General features: G+C 39.6%; 1 protein-coding gene across 1 annotated transcript in view; it reads left to right on the top strand.

Annotated features, from left to right (window-relative positions):
- col14a1a (collagen, type XIV, alpha 1a) overlaps window positions 1–17,898 on the top strand; it is a 126,159-nt gene that overhangs the window by 25,525 nt on the left and 82,736 nt on the right. Inside the window, exons 6-17 of the mRNA XM_029452333.1 lie at window positions 8,170–8,325; window positions 8,552–8,671; window positions 8,926–9,090; window positions 9,342–9,506; window positions 10,410–10,561; window positions 11,377–11,506; window positions 11,806–11,951; window positions 12,103–12,232; window positions 12,468–12,607; window positions 13,396–13,522; window positions 14,690–14,829; window positions 17,046–17,178. Coding sequence (XP_029308193.1) covers window positions 8,170–8,325; window positions 8,552–8,671; window positions 8,926–9,090; window positions 9,342–9,506; window positions 10,410–10,561; window positions 11,377–11,506; window positions 11,806–11,951; window positions 12,103–12,232; window positions 12,468–12,607; window positions 13,396–13,522; window positions 14,690–14,829; window positions 17,046–17,178 — 1,704 coding nt within the window. The remainder of the gene's footprint in view (window positions 1–8,169; window positions 8,326–8,551; window positions 8,672–8,925; window positions 9,091–9,341; window positions 9,507–10,409; window positions 10,562–11,376; window positions 11,507–11,805; window positions 11,952–12,102; window positions 12,233–12,467; window positions 12,608–13,395; window positions 13,523–14,689; window positions 14,830–17,045; window positions 17,179–17,898) is intronic.

Genomic DNA, 17,898 nt, shown 5'->3' on the forward strand with positions numbered 1-17,898 from the left:
GTGCCTGCGTGTGTGCGTGTGCTTGTGTGTATGTGCGTGTGTGTGAGATTAGACTAGAAGACAAACAGAAAGAAAAGAGCAAGGCAAGGAAACAGAAACAGATAGAGATGGAGCGACAGTCTCAGAGGTAGTGAGAGACAGACAGTTTATAGGCCATGTTTTGCCTTAAGCATACATATAGTTTCTTCTGGCAGAGCGTCTGTACATTCAGTGAAGTGGAACAGAATAAGACAGTGGATTAAAGATCAGAAGGCCAAGCAAGGAAAGGTCTCTGGTGGAACGACACAAATCGCCTAAAAACAGCTGTCGGATTACACCTTAAAAGCCACTGCATCACACTACTTACACAAACATACACATTCTCTGTCACACACACTCTGACTCCCATAAGCCCACAGGTCTCACAGATGAATATGAATGTTGTTTGTGCGTGGTTGAGTTTGTCTGAGTTGCTCTGAGGGCCACTGAGCAGATGACAGGTGTATCAATCTACTGCCTGTCTCCTGATTGAATAAACAAGCAAAGAAAACAAAGAAAACCTTGGTTTTCAAGCTCTTGTGTACCACCTGCAATTGTCGGGAGAAACAACCTGTTGTAGGGTAACGGCTCTCTAGGTTTGTGTTCAAGTTGTTGTTTTGACATTAAGATGATCGTTAGTACTTTTTTTGCAGGTGCTACATTTTTATTTCTTAGAAAAAGTTTGCCAATGCCAGTTTTTTTGGCAAAAACAATCTTACCTTGAGATTCATTTAGTAACTATTCTGGATGTTTGTTCATATCACATAATGAACAAATGATTTTAGATGTTTACATTTCTATTTGTATGTGTACTTTTTATCCATGTTGACTTAATAGTTAGAAATAGTTAGAACATTACACAAAACAATCTCACGTTTCACAATCTGAAGGTCCATTAGGTATCTAAATTTGAGTTTATGATCATATCACATGATCTTCATCAGCAATGATGACTGAGAATTCAAATATAATCATCCAGACTTAATGTCATGAAGGCATGAGCTATGCTCTTTCTTAACGGCCCTGGCATATTTGGAATTTTTTTTAATTAAGATGTGTATAGACTGTCTTAGTAAAAAGACTGGTAGTGAAGGGAACAATATCGTAATCAGGCAACTCCAAATTGATGATAATAAATGCCCTGCTATTGTATCATTTTGAAATCTGCAGATAAAAACAACAAGAAGGGTGGAAGCAGATTGTGGAGTTCAGATATCTGTGGTTTTCTTATTGGTTGGAATTTTTAGCTAAATGTTCTGTAGATTTGCAGGTACAGAACCGATTAGAAATATATGATCTGCTGGTGGTATAAAACTGCAAGTAATGTTGTCTTTGGCCCCATGTGGTCAAGTATACATATACGGAAAACTGGCCTGCAAGTTCAGTTTTTCACTTCATTGTGTCTGTCTTTTTAAATGCTATCCACATTTTCATCTCAGTTTGGCAGAGCACTTAGCAAGCACACCTACACATGAGCAGATGAGGTGGAAAAGACCAGTCTGTATTGATTTAAAATGGACATTTTCTCTACAACATACAGGAAATTGCTTATATTGAAACATTTGGTTCTACGTGATAAACAGCAGGCAGGAGAAATAGATCTTTTTACTATTCATCCTGGAATGATATATTGAGAAAACATTTTACGGGGGTGACTATAAAAGAGGCAGTTTGCCCACTGTATATTATTATTTCCATTTCATCATTTCACTGAAGTGTATTTTAATACTTAGTGGATTGATGCATCAGAATCAAACATATCAACTTGTGTTAAACTATTTGAGAATAAATGGCCAATTATTTTTGTAATAGATTTGCCTCATCTTGGAGGTGAAGTGCTCTTGTAAAAGCAGGTTAGCTCAGGAATCAAACCTTTGCAAGAGAATTAAGGAAATCTTCTCACTAATGGGGGTACTGTCGCTGCGAGTATCCATCTATCTGCATACCTGTCAATGGTCTCAATGTTAATTCCAGACACTGAAACACAATCACAGTGGCGAGGGAAATAAAACTTAACTAGAGAGAGATTGAAATGACAGCACACTCTGTCTGATCCCTGGCCAAATGGAGGTCAGCAATAAATCAAGGCTGGCTGCGAAGAAGTACTGTTAATTAGAAAAGAGAGAGTGAATAGAGAGCGGGTGGAAACATTTTCTAAACTAGATAAGAGTGTTTGTATATGTTGAAGATGTTTTCTGTATATATCTGTTTGCGTATAGCGCATACATTACTCTCCCAACTATTTCCATATGTTTGTGTGTGTGTGTGTGTGTGTGTGTGTGTGTATGTGTGTGTTCAGGGAGTAGAAGATTACAAAGCAATATGCTTTAATTAATCTGGTTTCGTGATAACATGTAGCCTACATGTGTGTGTGTGTTTTACTACTGCTAACTGCAACTTATTCTTATGTCTGTATCATCTCTTTCTCGTAGCTCCTGTTCTTCGTCTTTGTCGCTGCATGTCTGTCTTTGCTCTACTAGAAGTTGCAGCCAGCCAACAGGGGCTTCCATTGTTGCACTCACATTTTTAATACCCTTTTTTTCCACACCCACACAAGTTAATTCAATTGTCTCTGAGACACATTCTTGTTTCCCACAGCACTGCAGGACTACTGTGGGCTGGGTTGTAAAATATGGTTGTGCACTCGCTCATGGACACCAGGTGGACGGTCTGTCTAATCACATGCTCACATGCCAATTATTGTGGGTTCTTGTCCAAATGTGTACTCGCATGTAAATAGGTTCAGTGATGGCAGCTTCTTTTCTAATCACTTGCTTCTATGCAAATTAGGTTCAGATGTAGTTCAGCCAACCTCATGATTCACAATCAGTGAATATAGAGACATAGACACAAATCTGTTTGAGTGAAACTAGTAGGCTACAGTAATGGTCTGCAAGAGGGGCTGGATGCTTTTGTTCTTTTTCCAGAACCTATTAAAATCATCTAAGCACCATTCATATTGATAGAGAAATCTGCTGGGTTTTTGCTCAGAAAGTCTGTCCTGAACAGTTTATTGGGCGTGAGGTTCTCAATAGGCCTTTTTTTTAACAGATGATATTATGACATCTCTCTAACCCTGACCTGTCACAGTAAAGCACAGGTGTAAATAATATAATTATCGATGGCTCATTGTCACATTGTTATGGATAACTGGGATACTTAAATAGTGTTAACGTTCCTTAATGTTATTCGTAACACCTGCTGTGAAAAAAGTCCTTCAGCCAAGGTTGTGGATGTGTGCATTTCTCTGGTTGTAAGTGAACATTTCTTATGTATGCACAAGTATTTCTGTTCATAACTGAATATATACATACATGTGCATATGTTTACAAACAACCAGAAAATGAAAAAAATGTTTTGTGTAACAGCTGTTGAAAAATAATGAGCATAATTGCTTTACTAAGGTTACTATCCACGCTTAGCAGCTATGCCACGTACAATACATTATTACATTTCAAGCTATACCAACACAACTTTTGGACACAGATACATTTGCTTGATGGCAGATATTTTGTTCCTGACTGATAGCCAACCCTTGTTAAACCCAACGCTAACCGTTGAATAAACAGATTAAATCCATCATTTATCGCCAGCTGCAGTGTATGTGCAAAACAGGAAACTCTGACTCCCCAGTTAACCCGTCCGGGAGAGTTGGCAGCCACGATGTTGTGTGTATTGTAGACACGTGCAGCCACATTCCCAGTACGTCTCCACAGCGAGGCTGTCAGCTATGCGTCTGCCCAGAGTCACGTTTCCATTAGCGAGTGTCCGGTCGAGAGAGAGAAGGTATCTGCGACGGTGACTTGGTGAGCAGTAGTAATGTTATAGCTGTGAACACAGCAGTGCAGTGTGTGTACTGTTTATTTGTCGGTGAATAAATGCTACAACTACTCGAGAACCAGGCCAAATTCCACCTGCTGATTAATTTGAAGGGTGTTAGCCCCAAAGCTAGCAACAACTCGGCTCCGGCTCATTTAAGGTGGATTTGATCTGTAAGGTCGACCAGACAAGCTGCTCCTTTTAATTTTGCTCAGGCTTTCACATTTTTTATTTAATATTTATTTTAACTGCTGAACTGGTCAACATTACCGTTAACGGTTGAACGGTTCATTATTAACATCCCTACTCAATACACTCTCGCGCTCATTAGCGCCGTTTTCTTGCTTGATTTTCAAATTAAGACAAAGAAAGTTGGTTTTCAAGCATGTACTCTTTGTTTAGTTTCATTTCCATGGTGAAACCCGCTGTTACATGGTAGGAAAGTTTCTGTTGTGTTTGACAAGAAGTCATTTTCGTTGAAAAGAGGGTTTTAGCGGTGTAATTACGCTCTCCATCAGCCAGAAGAAAACTAGCCAAGCTCTACTCCAGTATTATCTCTGCCATCCGTGACGTTAGAAACCAACCGTGTAACTAAAAAGGTTGTTAAATGTAATACAGATACAGAGGTTTTTCAAATTACTCAGCTACAGATATGTCATCCCATGACTAATACACCATGTGCAAATAAGTTAAACATTGGCAAGTATGCCTTTAACTCTTACCTTTTATTCCAGCATCACATCTAACCTTAACTGTGTCTTTTCTACCATTAAAGGGCCTTTTAATAGATTAAGGACTGAATTTGATAGGATTCTTTTCTGTCCTCAAATGAGCATTTGGTCCCCATATGATTAGAAATACAAGAACACACACATTATAGTAGTGACTGACATGTCCTGTGCTCTGCCATGGCAGTTTGTTTTAGTTAGTGGAGTGTTTAAGAAAGATTTATGTGCCAAACAAAGCCTCTCTCTTATTAGTAAGCCGCAGAGATGGACAGATTGGAAAAAGAGGAGTGTCGAGAGGCAGAGAAGAACAGGAGTAACCGTAGACTTTTCACCACAGAATCGGTCAATATTTTTGCAGTATTTCATCAAACCCAAATACATTATTTTGCTCTCTCACCAGTTTTCTTTCTTCCTGCTTGATTTGCTTCCCTTCCTCCCTTTCACACTTTTTTCTCCCTCATGTGCAAACAGACACAGTTCCCCACTGTTTCCCAGTAACTGCACTTTGACCTGCAGCGAAGGCGTTAGACGGGAAGAGAACAGGGGGGGACGAGGTAGAGATGAGGAGGGGTAGAAGAAAGGCAGATGGAGCTTAGAAGGAGCAGAGGGACCTTTGACAAGCCTGCTATTGTCTGGCACTCAGACAGCGAGCAGGGGAGAGAAGATTCAATAGCAACTACAGTAGTTAGATACTTCTCGCTGACATTGTTGGGAGGGAAACACCCTTGTGTGTTTATCAGTCTCCCTTAACTGTATTTTATGTGTCTATTTTACAGACATCTGCAACATGATTACCCAAGTAATTCTGATGTGATTATTTTCAAAAAACACTGATCATTTTATTTGAAAAATTGTCAGTTAATTACCAAATTATATTCAGATATATTCTACAAATGGGTGAAATTGTTTAATTACAGGACATGAGGAAATCTGCTGTTCGAATCTCTTTGCTGCATGTTGTCCCCTCTCTACCACTTTCCAGTCTATCTGTCGTGTCTATCTAATAAAAAAATATTGAAATATATTTATTTACTTTACACAAACTTACATTACATCCACTGTTGCTTGAAATGAACGACTACACGGTTACCAAAGTTTTTATTACATTTTGTAAGGTTTTGCAGAGACTTCCATTTATCTGTCCTGTCAGGTGACAGATGGAAAATTGTGATGAAAATGTAAAGCACACACTGATATGAAAACACACAACCTGGGCAGAATGAAATAACATTAATAATAACACAGGGTTTCATGTTTACTGACAAGGATTATCTACCGTTGGCAATTATGGAAGTTGTTTCTCAAGCTATAAAAGAATGAATTTCTTCTGGGAAAAACGACCCTTGATATCCAACTAAACTGACTGTTTCCAGACGTCAGCAGGGATAATGTGAAGGAGAGGGGCAACCTTGATTATTGGTTCATATGTAAAACACCGGTGTTGTGTTTAGTTGAATGACATTCTCACCACTCTGCCAACAATAGACTGGGGAATGACCAGCGAGCTGTAATTAGCTCTAACTACGACCCTCTAATCCTCTGTTTACCATCTCCTTAGTCTGTCTTGATGGCTTTTCACAGTACCCCACTCTCCCTCTCTGACTCTTTCAAACCATTAAGTTCCTCGCCTCTCTGTTTACCCAAAGTGTCAACAGCTGTTACTATAGATACTAACAACCCTTGGTATCATAGCTCCTCAGCTATTCTTTGTGTATCGCTTATAAAGAAGCCTTCCCGGCGGTAAGTCATGGTTCTTTCTTCTCTTTGACCTTAGAGCACTTTTAAAGGCCATGATTGTTTGTTTTGTAAGAAAGGTAACGTCATAAAGAATCATCTTTTCACTCTTTGGCCGCTCAGCCTTTTGCCATTTTGCTGAAACTTTACGCTACAACTTCTCTTCTCACTTCAAATGGATAGTAAATTATTTTGTTTTCCAGTTTCGACCACTTTAATGGGCATCATATACAGTAGGTTGTTTTAAAAAGAGTGGACCTGAACTCTGAAGGATATATTCATAATCTTTTTGGCTTGCCTTTTTCAAATCATTACCCAAAGAGTATTTTATAATAGCACCTTAGTCTTTTATGCTGTGCATTTGCAAATCAAAGATTGTCATCAGCTATCTCTTGACCTTGCTGTCTACTCTTCTCTCCTCCGTCTGCCGTCTGCAGCAGATGGATGGTTCAAACAGTCAGACAGACGCAGGCACCAGACAGAAGGCTCTGTCTGGAAAATCACTTCTTGAAATGAATTCCTGCGTGGCTTAACGTTACACAATGTGCCTTTTATATAGATTTCAATCTTAAAATAGTAATGAATAAATAGTGACATGATCGCACATGTGGTACAGTACATGTCACATACGTTTGTTAGTAAAAAATAAAATAAAAAAGATTGCTTGCCAAAATACAGTAAGTCTCAGCTGTTTCTATGTTCCCTCTAATGTGCTGTTGTTCACTTCAGAGTCATTCCTGCTACTGTGAATTTGTGACCCATAAAATATCCATAAGACTAGGAAGGAAATGTTTCATTTTGCCACCAAATAGCAGCGTTACTTATTATATTGAGGATTATTTTACAGTTGATAGTTGACAGTGTACTAAGAGGAGAACACAAGGGAAACACAATCGAAACAAAGGTCTTGAGACTCACCCAGGACATTGCAATTACCCAGTATGCACCTGAGCCACAAGACTAACATCTGCTGTCAGAGCATAGTGAGAAATTGAGCCTTTTACGCCGAGGTCCTAATGGAGATATAAAAAAGTCCTTTTTGTGTTCAGTTTGTATTGATTTTGGTGAAAATAACTAGCAGCAGTTGAACTTTCTGCATTCATTCATATGGTATCACTCCACTCAAATCTTTGTCTTAATATTTTAAACATACTCTAGTGAGCAAAAATGCAGAGTAATAATTCTCATTTCTTATACTCGGCACTCTTTAATCGTCTTTCTCCGTTAAGACACAAATGTCCAACCTGATCAGCATGTTCTGGATTGTTCACTATTACTTTTGTAGACAGATGATGGATTAATGGTGCAACTTTGAGTGTATTCATTTGTAGGATATCGTACTAAGTAAACAAACAAGCAATTATGGAATTATGATAAATGAGTGTGTGTGTATGTGTTTGTCTCTTTCCACTAATAATGACTTGTATCTATCAATATTCCAGGTGGAAGGTTTTAGGTGTAGATTTCCCTTTTTAAAAATGTATTTTCAATGAAAGGTGAGTTAGTTTCCATCAACTTCTTTAAAGATTAATTACAATAAGAGGGGTGTAGGTCAGATCCTGGGAGGAAAACACCACAGAGTTCAAAGGAGGCTCTCAAGATTGCGGTTGACTAAGGTTCAGATTGTGGTTTTGTATCTGTGTCATTGTAAAGGAACTGGTGTCTCTTTTACATGCTTTCTAATTTCCTGAGTTCTGTTTCTGGCTATTTGGTTTACAGTATTTGTTTTGTTCAATAAAGACTACCTGAAACCTGCAGACTCGAGGTGTGCATTTATTGTGTTTTCTGAGTTTTAATTAATCAATTACTCATTAGTCCGGTTATTCTGGTTGTTTGCCTCATGTCAGTGTGTCTTCTCTCCTACTTGCAGTTGATCAGTTTGTGTGCCACACTGAGGCCATTGCAGACATCATAATCCTGGTGGACGGCTCCTGGAGTATTGGTCGACTCAACTTCCGGCTGGTCCGCATGTTTTTGGAAAATCTGGTCAATGCCTTTGATGTTGGCATCGATAAAACAAGGATAGGTGGGTCCCTGCTACTTTCCCTCTTGATCAGATGGGTACACCATGGGACCAATATGGTCTTCTGATGTTTGTGTCAATGGTTTTTAGCTTTAGTCATATACATCCTCATACTGTATTTGTTCATTAAAGAAATTCAATAATAATCAGTTTGCATATCTACTTTAAAGGAGCTAATGGCAGGTTGTAATATAAGGTGTACATTCAATGTCTGTGTGTGTGAATGTAGGTCTGGCTCAGTACAGTGGTGATCCCAGGATAGAGTGGCATCTAAATGCTTTCTTCACGAAAGATGCCGTCATTGATGCCGTTAAGAACCTGCCATACAAAGGAGGAAACACTCTCACAGGTGCTGGATTTCACTCATACTATCAGTTTGTGTTGCTGTTAATACTGGTTTAGTTTGTTAAGAATTTCCAAGCCAGTGTTTTTCTATTTCCCTTTCTTCTTTTGTCTTTGCTCTTGCTCCCCCTGCACCTTTCCTTTTCACTCTTAAATGGCTTTCCTCCTTCTGTCTGACTTTCTCCTTCCATCCACACTGGTCCCTCTGCCTCTGTCTTCCTCATTCATCCTTCTTCTCTGTCTCCCTCCTTCTCTTTCCAGGCCTTGCGTTGACCTATGTCTTGGAGAACTGCTTCAAGCCTGAGTCTGGCTCACGGGAGGGTATACCCAAGATTGGGATCCTCATCACAGACGGGAAGTCCCAGGACGATGTCATACCTCCTGCAGAGAGCCTGCGAAATGCTGGGGTTGAGCTGTTTGCTATTGGTGAGGGAGGAGACAAACACACACGCACAAAGCCAATAAGTCTTAGGGAGAGTCACATCTGTGCATAAATTAGTTAGAAATCACTTCCTGTCTCTTTAAATCTTGTCACGGCTGTTTCTTTGAACAGATTGCACTGTGCTATAGTGCTTTTATATGTAGAATAGTTGTTAAGGCTGACACATACACTTCTAATACGGCTGTTGTCTCTAAATATAATGCTAAAAATCATATGTTTGACCTTCCTTTACCAGGTGTTAAGAATGCTGATGAGAATGAGCTTCACTCCATCGCCTCAGAGCCGGACGACTCTCACGTCTACAACGTGGCCGACTTCAACGTCATGAGCTCTATCGTAGAGGGTCTGACCAAGACTGTGTGTGAACAAGTGGAGCAGCAAGACAAGGACATCAAACAGAGTAAGGGCTGGGTGATACTCGAAAAGTAGTGATTCTTAAGACGTGTTGATCGACCATGTCGGAAATCAAAGTGCCACAATAGAAGGCAGAGTAAAAATCCAGCTGTCATAGAGAGGGGGGAGACGAAATATGATACAGGAAGAAAAGGCGCACATTTTCAGACTCTCCTGGAAGGCTTTCATATTGTTGCACTAGGTTGTTCACATTAAAAGTGGCAGAAATAGTTGTCAGTCAGAGAAGTTCAAACTCCAGCTCCTTTCTCAACTTCACACATTTTTGTGCAGATACTTATTATGATAAGAGTAAGGGCACGCCATAGCACTTACATCTCTTCTGATTATACGAGGCAAATTAAGTTAAGGTAAGGCAGGTTTTTTAGCAGCGAAGTCAACTATTTGCATATATAATCACTTTGGCTCTTCGCTAATGTATCCTTGCCTGACTCGATTATAAAATGCCACATTGAAATGACAAGCCCTAATGGCAGCTGCAGTCGTGGAATGGGATTTATTCATATTTGTGATACTTAATGCGAAGTTTCTCTGAAGGGGAATATGGTGTGATATAACTGCTAAAAAATGTTGATTGTTTTAGGAAATACCCTCCTCTTTCTCCATCCTGCTCCACGTTCTCACTCTTTCTTCAAATAATTTTTAATTTTCAATGGAAATAAAGATGCAGGATGGAAAACCAAGAAAAAGGATGTCTTTAAATGGACATTAGGAGTCCTGTCTAATGTGTTTTGATAATATCTCAACATCATCTATTCTCTTCAATGATGATTTTCAATGCATGTGAGATTTTTCTACTTAAAAGTTCCTCACTGGAAGTAATTGTATGTAATATAATTGGAGGCAATCTGTTTTGTTATCCTTCACATTTCCTCTCCTTTTATTTCTTCAGAACACATACCAGAGATAACAGGAGCGCCGCTCGAGCTGCTGACATCAGAAGTCACAGCACGAAGCTTTAGGGTTTCATGGAGCCACGCCCCCGGAAACGTAGAGAAGTACAGAGTGGTTTATTACTCTGCTAGCGGAGGAGAACCACAGGAGGTAAGTAATGTCTTTCACTGTCCTAAAGGTTTTCTTTGTTTTTTAGTTTAAATAGGAAGCTAAGGAAGTAAACAATCACTAAAACAAATGTATCACTACATAAAATTAATGAAATCATTGCAATTACACATTGCAGTTCTCTGCTATCTGATAATAGACACGTTCAGAAGCAAAAGCAAGTTCTAAAAAAATCATATTTACTACACCATTGGGAGTTGCTGTATCTGGGGTCTTCAGGCAAGTGTATAGATTGAGCTCAGTTTTTCCCTGAGACGCTGGTGGCGGCATCATTCATCCATTCTCGTTGCTCTCATGCCTCCATTAACAACTCCCCTGAACACCAGTGCAGGTGAAGAAGGCTCACTAGAAATAATACTGATAGAGGCACCTGCTTGAATTTTCCAAAAACATTTGACCAAAGAAACCATTAAATCTTTTGCTTAGCTGGGTTTACGGGGACCAGATGTTCTGGAGCGACATATGAGGAGACCTTTCCAGCTGGCTCAGCCCGGACCTAATCTTTAAAACAACTGTCATCCATACAGATCAGAATGAAAAATATTGTTTTGCTTTAGAAGTTTGTGCTTAATCCCTCTCAATAAATCGATTGTGTTTCCCCTCCTTTACTCTCACTTTCCTCCCCTCCATTTGTCATTTTCATCTTCCCGCATTTATCGCCCCTCTTTCCATTTTCCCTGCCATTCTTTGTCCCCCTCCTCCCATCCATTTCCGCACCCCATCCCTCTTTTCTGTCCCTATCCCTCCCTTTTTCACACCCCTTCTCCCTCCCCCCACTCACGTTTCCTGGACCCTAGGCGGTAGTGGAAGGTAGTGAGACTTCAGCGGTGTTACAGCATCTCAACTCTGTCACTGAGTACCAGCTGGCTGTGTTTGCTGTGTACGCAAACGAGGCAAGTGAAGCTCTCAGAGGATCGGAAACAACTGGTACGTTTATTTTAACGCATAAACACACACGCACAGAAATGAACAAAATCTCACACCAATGCATCATCATCTGAGATCACAATTTCATACTAGTGGCTTACAGTTTGACAGCCATAGAAGCCAGACATACGGAAAAAAACAATGCCCTCATGATACAGAAAGACAATACAAGGGTTTTTTATTCAAGACCAACTGAAAAGACTTGGTTTAGTAGTATGATTCCTCCTTAATTGAACTGTGCTGTGCTGTGTGTGTGTGTGTGCGTGTGCGTGTGTGTGCATGTGTGTGCGTGTGTGTAGTGGCCCTTCCCACAGTGACAGTCCTCCAGCTGTCTGACGTGACTCGCAGCACCATGAAAGCAAGATGGGACAGTGTGGATGGAGTTTCTGGCTACATGCTGCTGTATGCACCGCTTATAGACGATGGAGACTTGCACGAGAAGGAGGTAGTGAAAGAAAGAAACAGACAGAAAAAGAGAAAAAAAAAGATACACTGAATCGATAGACACTGTTTCAATTTGTAGTTTTCAACAGAAACTTGGCAGCTGAGTCTTTTTAAATACTAAAATGTGCGCTTTTGTGCGTCTTTGTCCCCAGGTAAAGGTATCGGAGGCAGTAACAGAGCTAGAGCTGGTTGGGTTGACCCCTCTCACTGAATACACTGTCACTGTTTATGCCATGTATGGGGAGGAGGCCAGTGACCCTATTACAATCCAAAAAACTACTTGTGAGTAAAGCACATGCACACACTTACAATGTTTAACTTCTGTTCTCATTCTGAACCTTAACCCTAACCTTCACCTCAATTTAATTGTAATCTTAACTATAAAAACAAATCTTAACCCTCAAACAGCCCTTTGGAGATGTAAGGATCAGAGAACCAGAGAAACGGTTGTCAAAAAGCTAAAAGTGCAAGAGCATACAAACACACATCAAACACTTGCTCTCTCTCCCTCTCCCAGTACCACTGAGACCTCCCAGCAACCTCCAGTTCTCTGACATCACTCACAACTCCGCCCACATCAGGTGGGAGCCCGTGCCCAGAGGAGTTAAAGGTTACCGCATCATGTGGGTCAAGACAGATGGACTAATCACGGAGGAGGTGTGTGTGACAAGCGCGACTCCATGATTTTGTGTTTAAGACGTCATTGTTGGATGTGATTATATTTGACCGCATTTGTTTATGTGTCATGATGAGAAGAGATGAAGTGAAAAAAGAAAAAGGAAGGACCGAACAAAGAGGAGATTAATTGTAGGGATCGTCCTTGTCCTTGAGTGTGAAAAGGTCAGACTAGAAAGAATATTGAGCACTGATATAAATCAGCTTAGAAAATATACAAATATTGCAATATCCACAGTAAGGAATAGTGCTGACACCAAACTTTTATGTTACTGTACTTCTGTGTGTGAATGTGCATGTGCTTAAGCATAAATTGTGGGGCTGCCCTCTCTTAGTTGATTAGTCGACTAACTGGTCACTTTGGTCTCAGTCGCTGTCATTTCTTTATGCACTTTTCATGCTGAATATTTTAAAGAAACTTATGAGCACATCTCTGTTAAACAGAATAATTAAAGTGTTGCTTTTGCATGATCGATTAGTCCATTCAGTCAACTAATCAATTAGTTGACAAAATCGTATGTTGGTCAAATAAGAATTTCTTTAGTCGAGGACAGCCTTATCAAGTTAGATAACTTCCTAAAACTTGCACGTACTGTTAAAGGTTGCCTAGGAGTTACTGTAAACAACAATAACTAGAACAAATCTTTACAAATAACACTTTTTATTCAATTTGTGGCCTTTTTAGCTGACTGCTTCAACTATTATAATTTGTATAAGCAAAACTGTGGGTTTCTGTGTGGTTATGCCATGTGTCTCTGTGTGTTGTGCAGGTGGAGGTGGGTCCAGTGAACTCTTATGACCTCAGTGAGTTGACGTCTCTGATGGAGTACTCAGTGGCCATCTTTGCCCTGTACGATGAGGGCCAATCAGAGCCGCTCACAGACGGGTTCACTACCAGTAAGTCGCTTTTTTACTGGATACATTAAAAGATACTGATGTTAGTTAGTTAGTTATTTAGAGTCCGTTTTTGGGACTCATTGCAAATGCTGCATTCGAATACGGGAAATGTAGATAACCAATGTTGGCGCCAGTGATAATTAATGATCAAGTACATTTGTTAATTTTCTTTTATTATTATCGTCGTCAAATTTGTCTTCCACATTGGTGTTTTGACATTTTCCTATCTCTACTGAGGACAATTTTGTCTCAATTTCCTGGAAATAGTTGTACTAATACCTTTTAGAAGGCAAACCATATCTCTTGTGGTGCCAAACAGGGTTGAATTTTATCACCCTACTTGTCTTTCTGCTATTTTGGCAGTCTGCCCATCTCATTTAAACCTCGGCATAATAGCCCAGTCGCATTAAAAGGTCATTTTGCTGTCCCTTACTATTCCGTCACGCTAACAGATATCGATTTGTAGGAATATCACTTTAAGCAACAAACAGTTGGGCTCCAGTGCTGAGTCAGCAGAAAGAAATGTATTTCTGGCAAGCAACTATTTAACTTCTCACTCTAAAGGGACATGTTGATTTTTATTTATCATTTGCTCAATGAACCGGGTATAACAAAGGGAGCTTCATGAACTTTCAAGCACTTTTAAGGTTTTTGAGTGGAGTTTTGGGACATGATAAGAGTGCACTCCAAAAGTGTTGTTGTAGGTTAAGATAACTGCTGAATCAACAATTTAGACTTTTAACATACTACTTCTGCATAGTCGTATCACTTTGGGTTGGTAGATGTTCAGTTCATTGCAGCTGTAGGCAATTGGGGAAACAAATATTCAATTAAAACTAATGTTTGTATTAGGATTTAAAACAATTATGATTAGTGTGGTTACACCGTAGCAGTAAATGTTTCATGCAAACATTTCCATGGAAGTTGCATCAAGCAATGCAGGTGCAGTGCCAGCCAAGCTTCCTTTGGTCAGCTCTCTCTCTCCCTATTGCCCAGTAATGCAGGGCGTGTGCTGCTAAGAGGGAGGCATCATGAGGAAAAGCTAGAGCAGAACACTGGAAATATCACAAAAACTAACGGGAAAACCAGAACATTATTAGAAATGGTTTGCAAATGACAATTAAGGTAAAACAAAAAAGAAATGAGCACTTTCTTTTTGCCTCTCAGCTCCAGTTCCTGGTCCTTTGGATCTACGTTCCAACGATGTTGGCACAGACAGCTTCCAGGTCAGCTGGGATCACTCAGCTAGTGACATCGTCCTCTACAGACTCTCCTGGGCACCGTTCACAGGTGGCGATACAAAGGAGGTCAGTATCAGTAAAATACTGTATGGGAACGTGTCTGTTTTAGACAGTTTGTTTGAAGATGTTCTTTCACCCACAAGAAGTAAAGTTTGACAGTGAAGATAATCTTGGTCATGTTGACAACATCACAGGCATGACACTCTGAGTCCTTGGCACAGCTATGAGCGAACCACAAACATGTGCTTTCACTTTGTCAATCCGACAGATAAACACCAATTTCTGATTTAGCATCCAAAGATAAATAACCTGCATGGATTTAGATTATTTTATGTAGTCAGGGGTCCACTAATTATCTCGCTGTCCAGAGGAAGAAGTGGCTGCACTCCATGTCCTCAGATAAAGGGGAGCCAATATATATAGGCTTGCATATATAGTAAGCCTAATTGTGGTACTGGTAGTTGGCATGGTTGAGTATAAATAAAGGCTGAGTAAATCTAGAAATTAATGGCTTGGATGTTTTATTACCATGATCAAGGGTTTAGAGCCAACTGGGCGGCAGCGATAGAGCCCTTAGGTCTGTAACAGAGTGTGCATATTTGTGTGTGCATGTTGCTCGAGTGTGTCTGTATTTGTGTGTTTTGCTGAGAGTCATCAGAGCTGGAAATAACACTCTGGGGAGTTGAAGAGGTGGGCTGGTAATTCTGCCAGCATAGAGAAAGGGATTTTCGCAGCTTTTCTCTGTCTCTCACCCACATACTAACGCTCGCACGCACGCACACACACACACGCGCGCACACGCTCTGTATTGTTATAAGTGAGAGGAGATTAAACATAATAGAGTCAAACAACAGAGACATAGTGAAAGATTACCCAGATTAAGAATGTATGATAAGATAGAGCTCCATCAGAGTAAATTATATCATTGTTGATTATGTTGTTTTCTTAGTATTCATTTGTTTTACTAGAATCCTGACCCCTTTTTCAAAGCAAATGTTTGTACTGTTTGTTAATCAATAAAACATCTGTTTGACTCCAGTCTTTAGTCAGGCAAATACCACTGAGGGCATTGCTGTAAAATATGGAAATAACTCTCATTAAATGCAAGGAAATGTAAAAAGAAAAGCGAGAGAATGAATCACTAAAGATCCACTTGCTCCTGGGAAAGTACAAATGGCCAGTCCCACTGCTGAGATTTGCATGTAACTGCCTCAAAGGGCTCTGTAAAGAAAATAATTCCTGCACATAATGTGGTTATTTAGTCATCTACAGTAAATTCCAATTTTCATGTTGCTCTCCATGGAAGCAATCTGTACTTTTGATGACCTCTTTGTGTTTACCTCGGGGTCTGACTAATCTTTGTGTTGGACAAATGGCCGTTTAGACTCCCGCAGCATTAGCTGATCCAACTGGTTACGCTGTTGTATGACACCACACATTTCTGATAACTCGTATATTGTGATGATCATCTTTGTAAATCCTACAATGGCCTTATTTAAATGTTGTTTTTGTTTAACATAACAAAGAGTTTATTAAGTACATTTAAATGATGATTAAATCAATGTCTACCATTTATAATTTATCTAACACTGTATCACGATGTCCACATACAAGTACAATACAATACATCCCACTGTTTTCTTCACCGGATATTACGAGCACTGAGGCGATTTGCTATTTTATGTGTTTAGGAGCTTTCTCTATCTACTAAAACTCAGTGTTGACCTTGGTTTTGAAAGCCTGGTATTGTACTGAGAGTATAAATAATCTTGTCAGACTCTTGGTTATTGCCCAAACTTTTATCACATCTTGAGGGTAACTTATGAAACTCTCGTTTATTTTCTTCTATCAAATGTAGGAACAACAAATAATAGTGCAAAACACAAGGTGTCCTAATGTGAATGTTAACAGCACATTGTGAAATACAACATGATTAAACATTAAAAATGGGAAGCACTTGTTAAGTTTAGCTTATTTTTATACTTTTGTCTCTAATGCCTAATTAAGTTCAGTTGGTAATACAAAGAGCTGTACTCTCAAGATTATCATTGGTCAAAACTCAAATTCAAACTCTGGATGAAAGTGTGACATGAAGATTAACTGACAACTGTGTTACATAATGTTTTGACCAAAATGAACTGTTGAAAATAGCTTTTAAAACAGCTGGAGCACATGGTTTACGTTATTCAAATGATCAGCCAACATATTTGAGGGTGTTTTTTTTGGGAATCAAATGTAATCTGAGACTAAAACTTGTGTGTGTGTGTGGTTCTCTTCTGTAGGTGGTCTTAAGTGGAAGTGATAACAGATACATCCTTACCGGTCTGAGTGCATCGACTGAGTACGAAGCTATGTTGACGGCTGTATTCAAAGATGAATCCGAGAGTGACACCGTCTCTGTTATAGAGACCACATGTAAGTGACATTAGACTGTTGATGTTTGCTGTGTTTCTGATTCAGGCAGTTTTAGTATTTGTATCATCTAATCAATACGAAACGCGACAAAAGAGAAAGAGATGGGTGTAATTTTATAAATTAAAACCCTCTTGGTTACACTGATGTGACCTTACTAACCGTCTTCACAGAGGTGCCACTGTCTGCTGAGAATAACAGACCAGTCCCATCACATCTGCCTTTCAGGATCATAAAATCAGCATTTCTGAGTTCCAAGCGCGGCTCTGTGTGAAACCATTTGCATTGATTTGTTTATTGAAGCTTATCTCAGAAGAGGAAAATCTATTTTCCCGTCAATTATTTCTGTATTTCTGTCTAATTACTGTAGTTATTGATAGAGAGAGTTGTTGATAGAGGCTATATCCAATTATCTGATGTATCCTCTCTTTATTTACCCAGTGGCCAGGACAACAACGATTGCTACCACAACTGCATGTAAGAAAATTCCAAAAATGTCAGGAGTAAAAGTTGGTAACTTGAAAAGATTTGACGCGATTGGCCATGTCATGTTGGATTAAAATAGTGCCGAGAAATGTATTTGTCGTAACTATTTCACTTGCATGTGTTCGGCTAAGTTCAAGTGGTACTTCCTTTAAAAAACTATCCTTGCAGAGAGGCTGGAAAATGTTTTAATCTCGATTCACGCCAAGGCATCTGTCTAGAAAGTCTAGTGCCGTTGAA

The sequence above is a fragment of the Cottoperca gobio genome, chromosome 16 (assembly GCF_900634415.1).
Source record: "Cottoperca gobio chromosome 16, fCotGob3.1, whole genome shotgun sequence".
Taxonomy (NCBI): domain Eukaryota; kingdom Metazoa; phylum Chordata; class Actinopteri; order Perciformes; family Bovichtidae; genus Cottoperca; species Cottoperca gobio.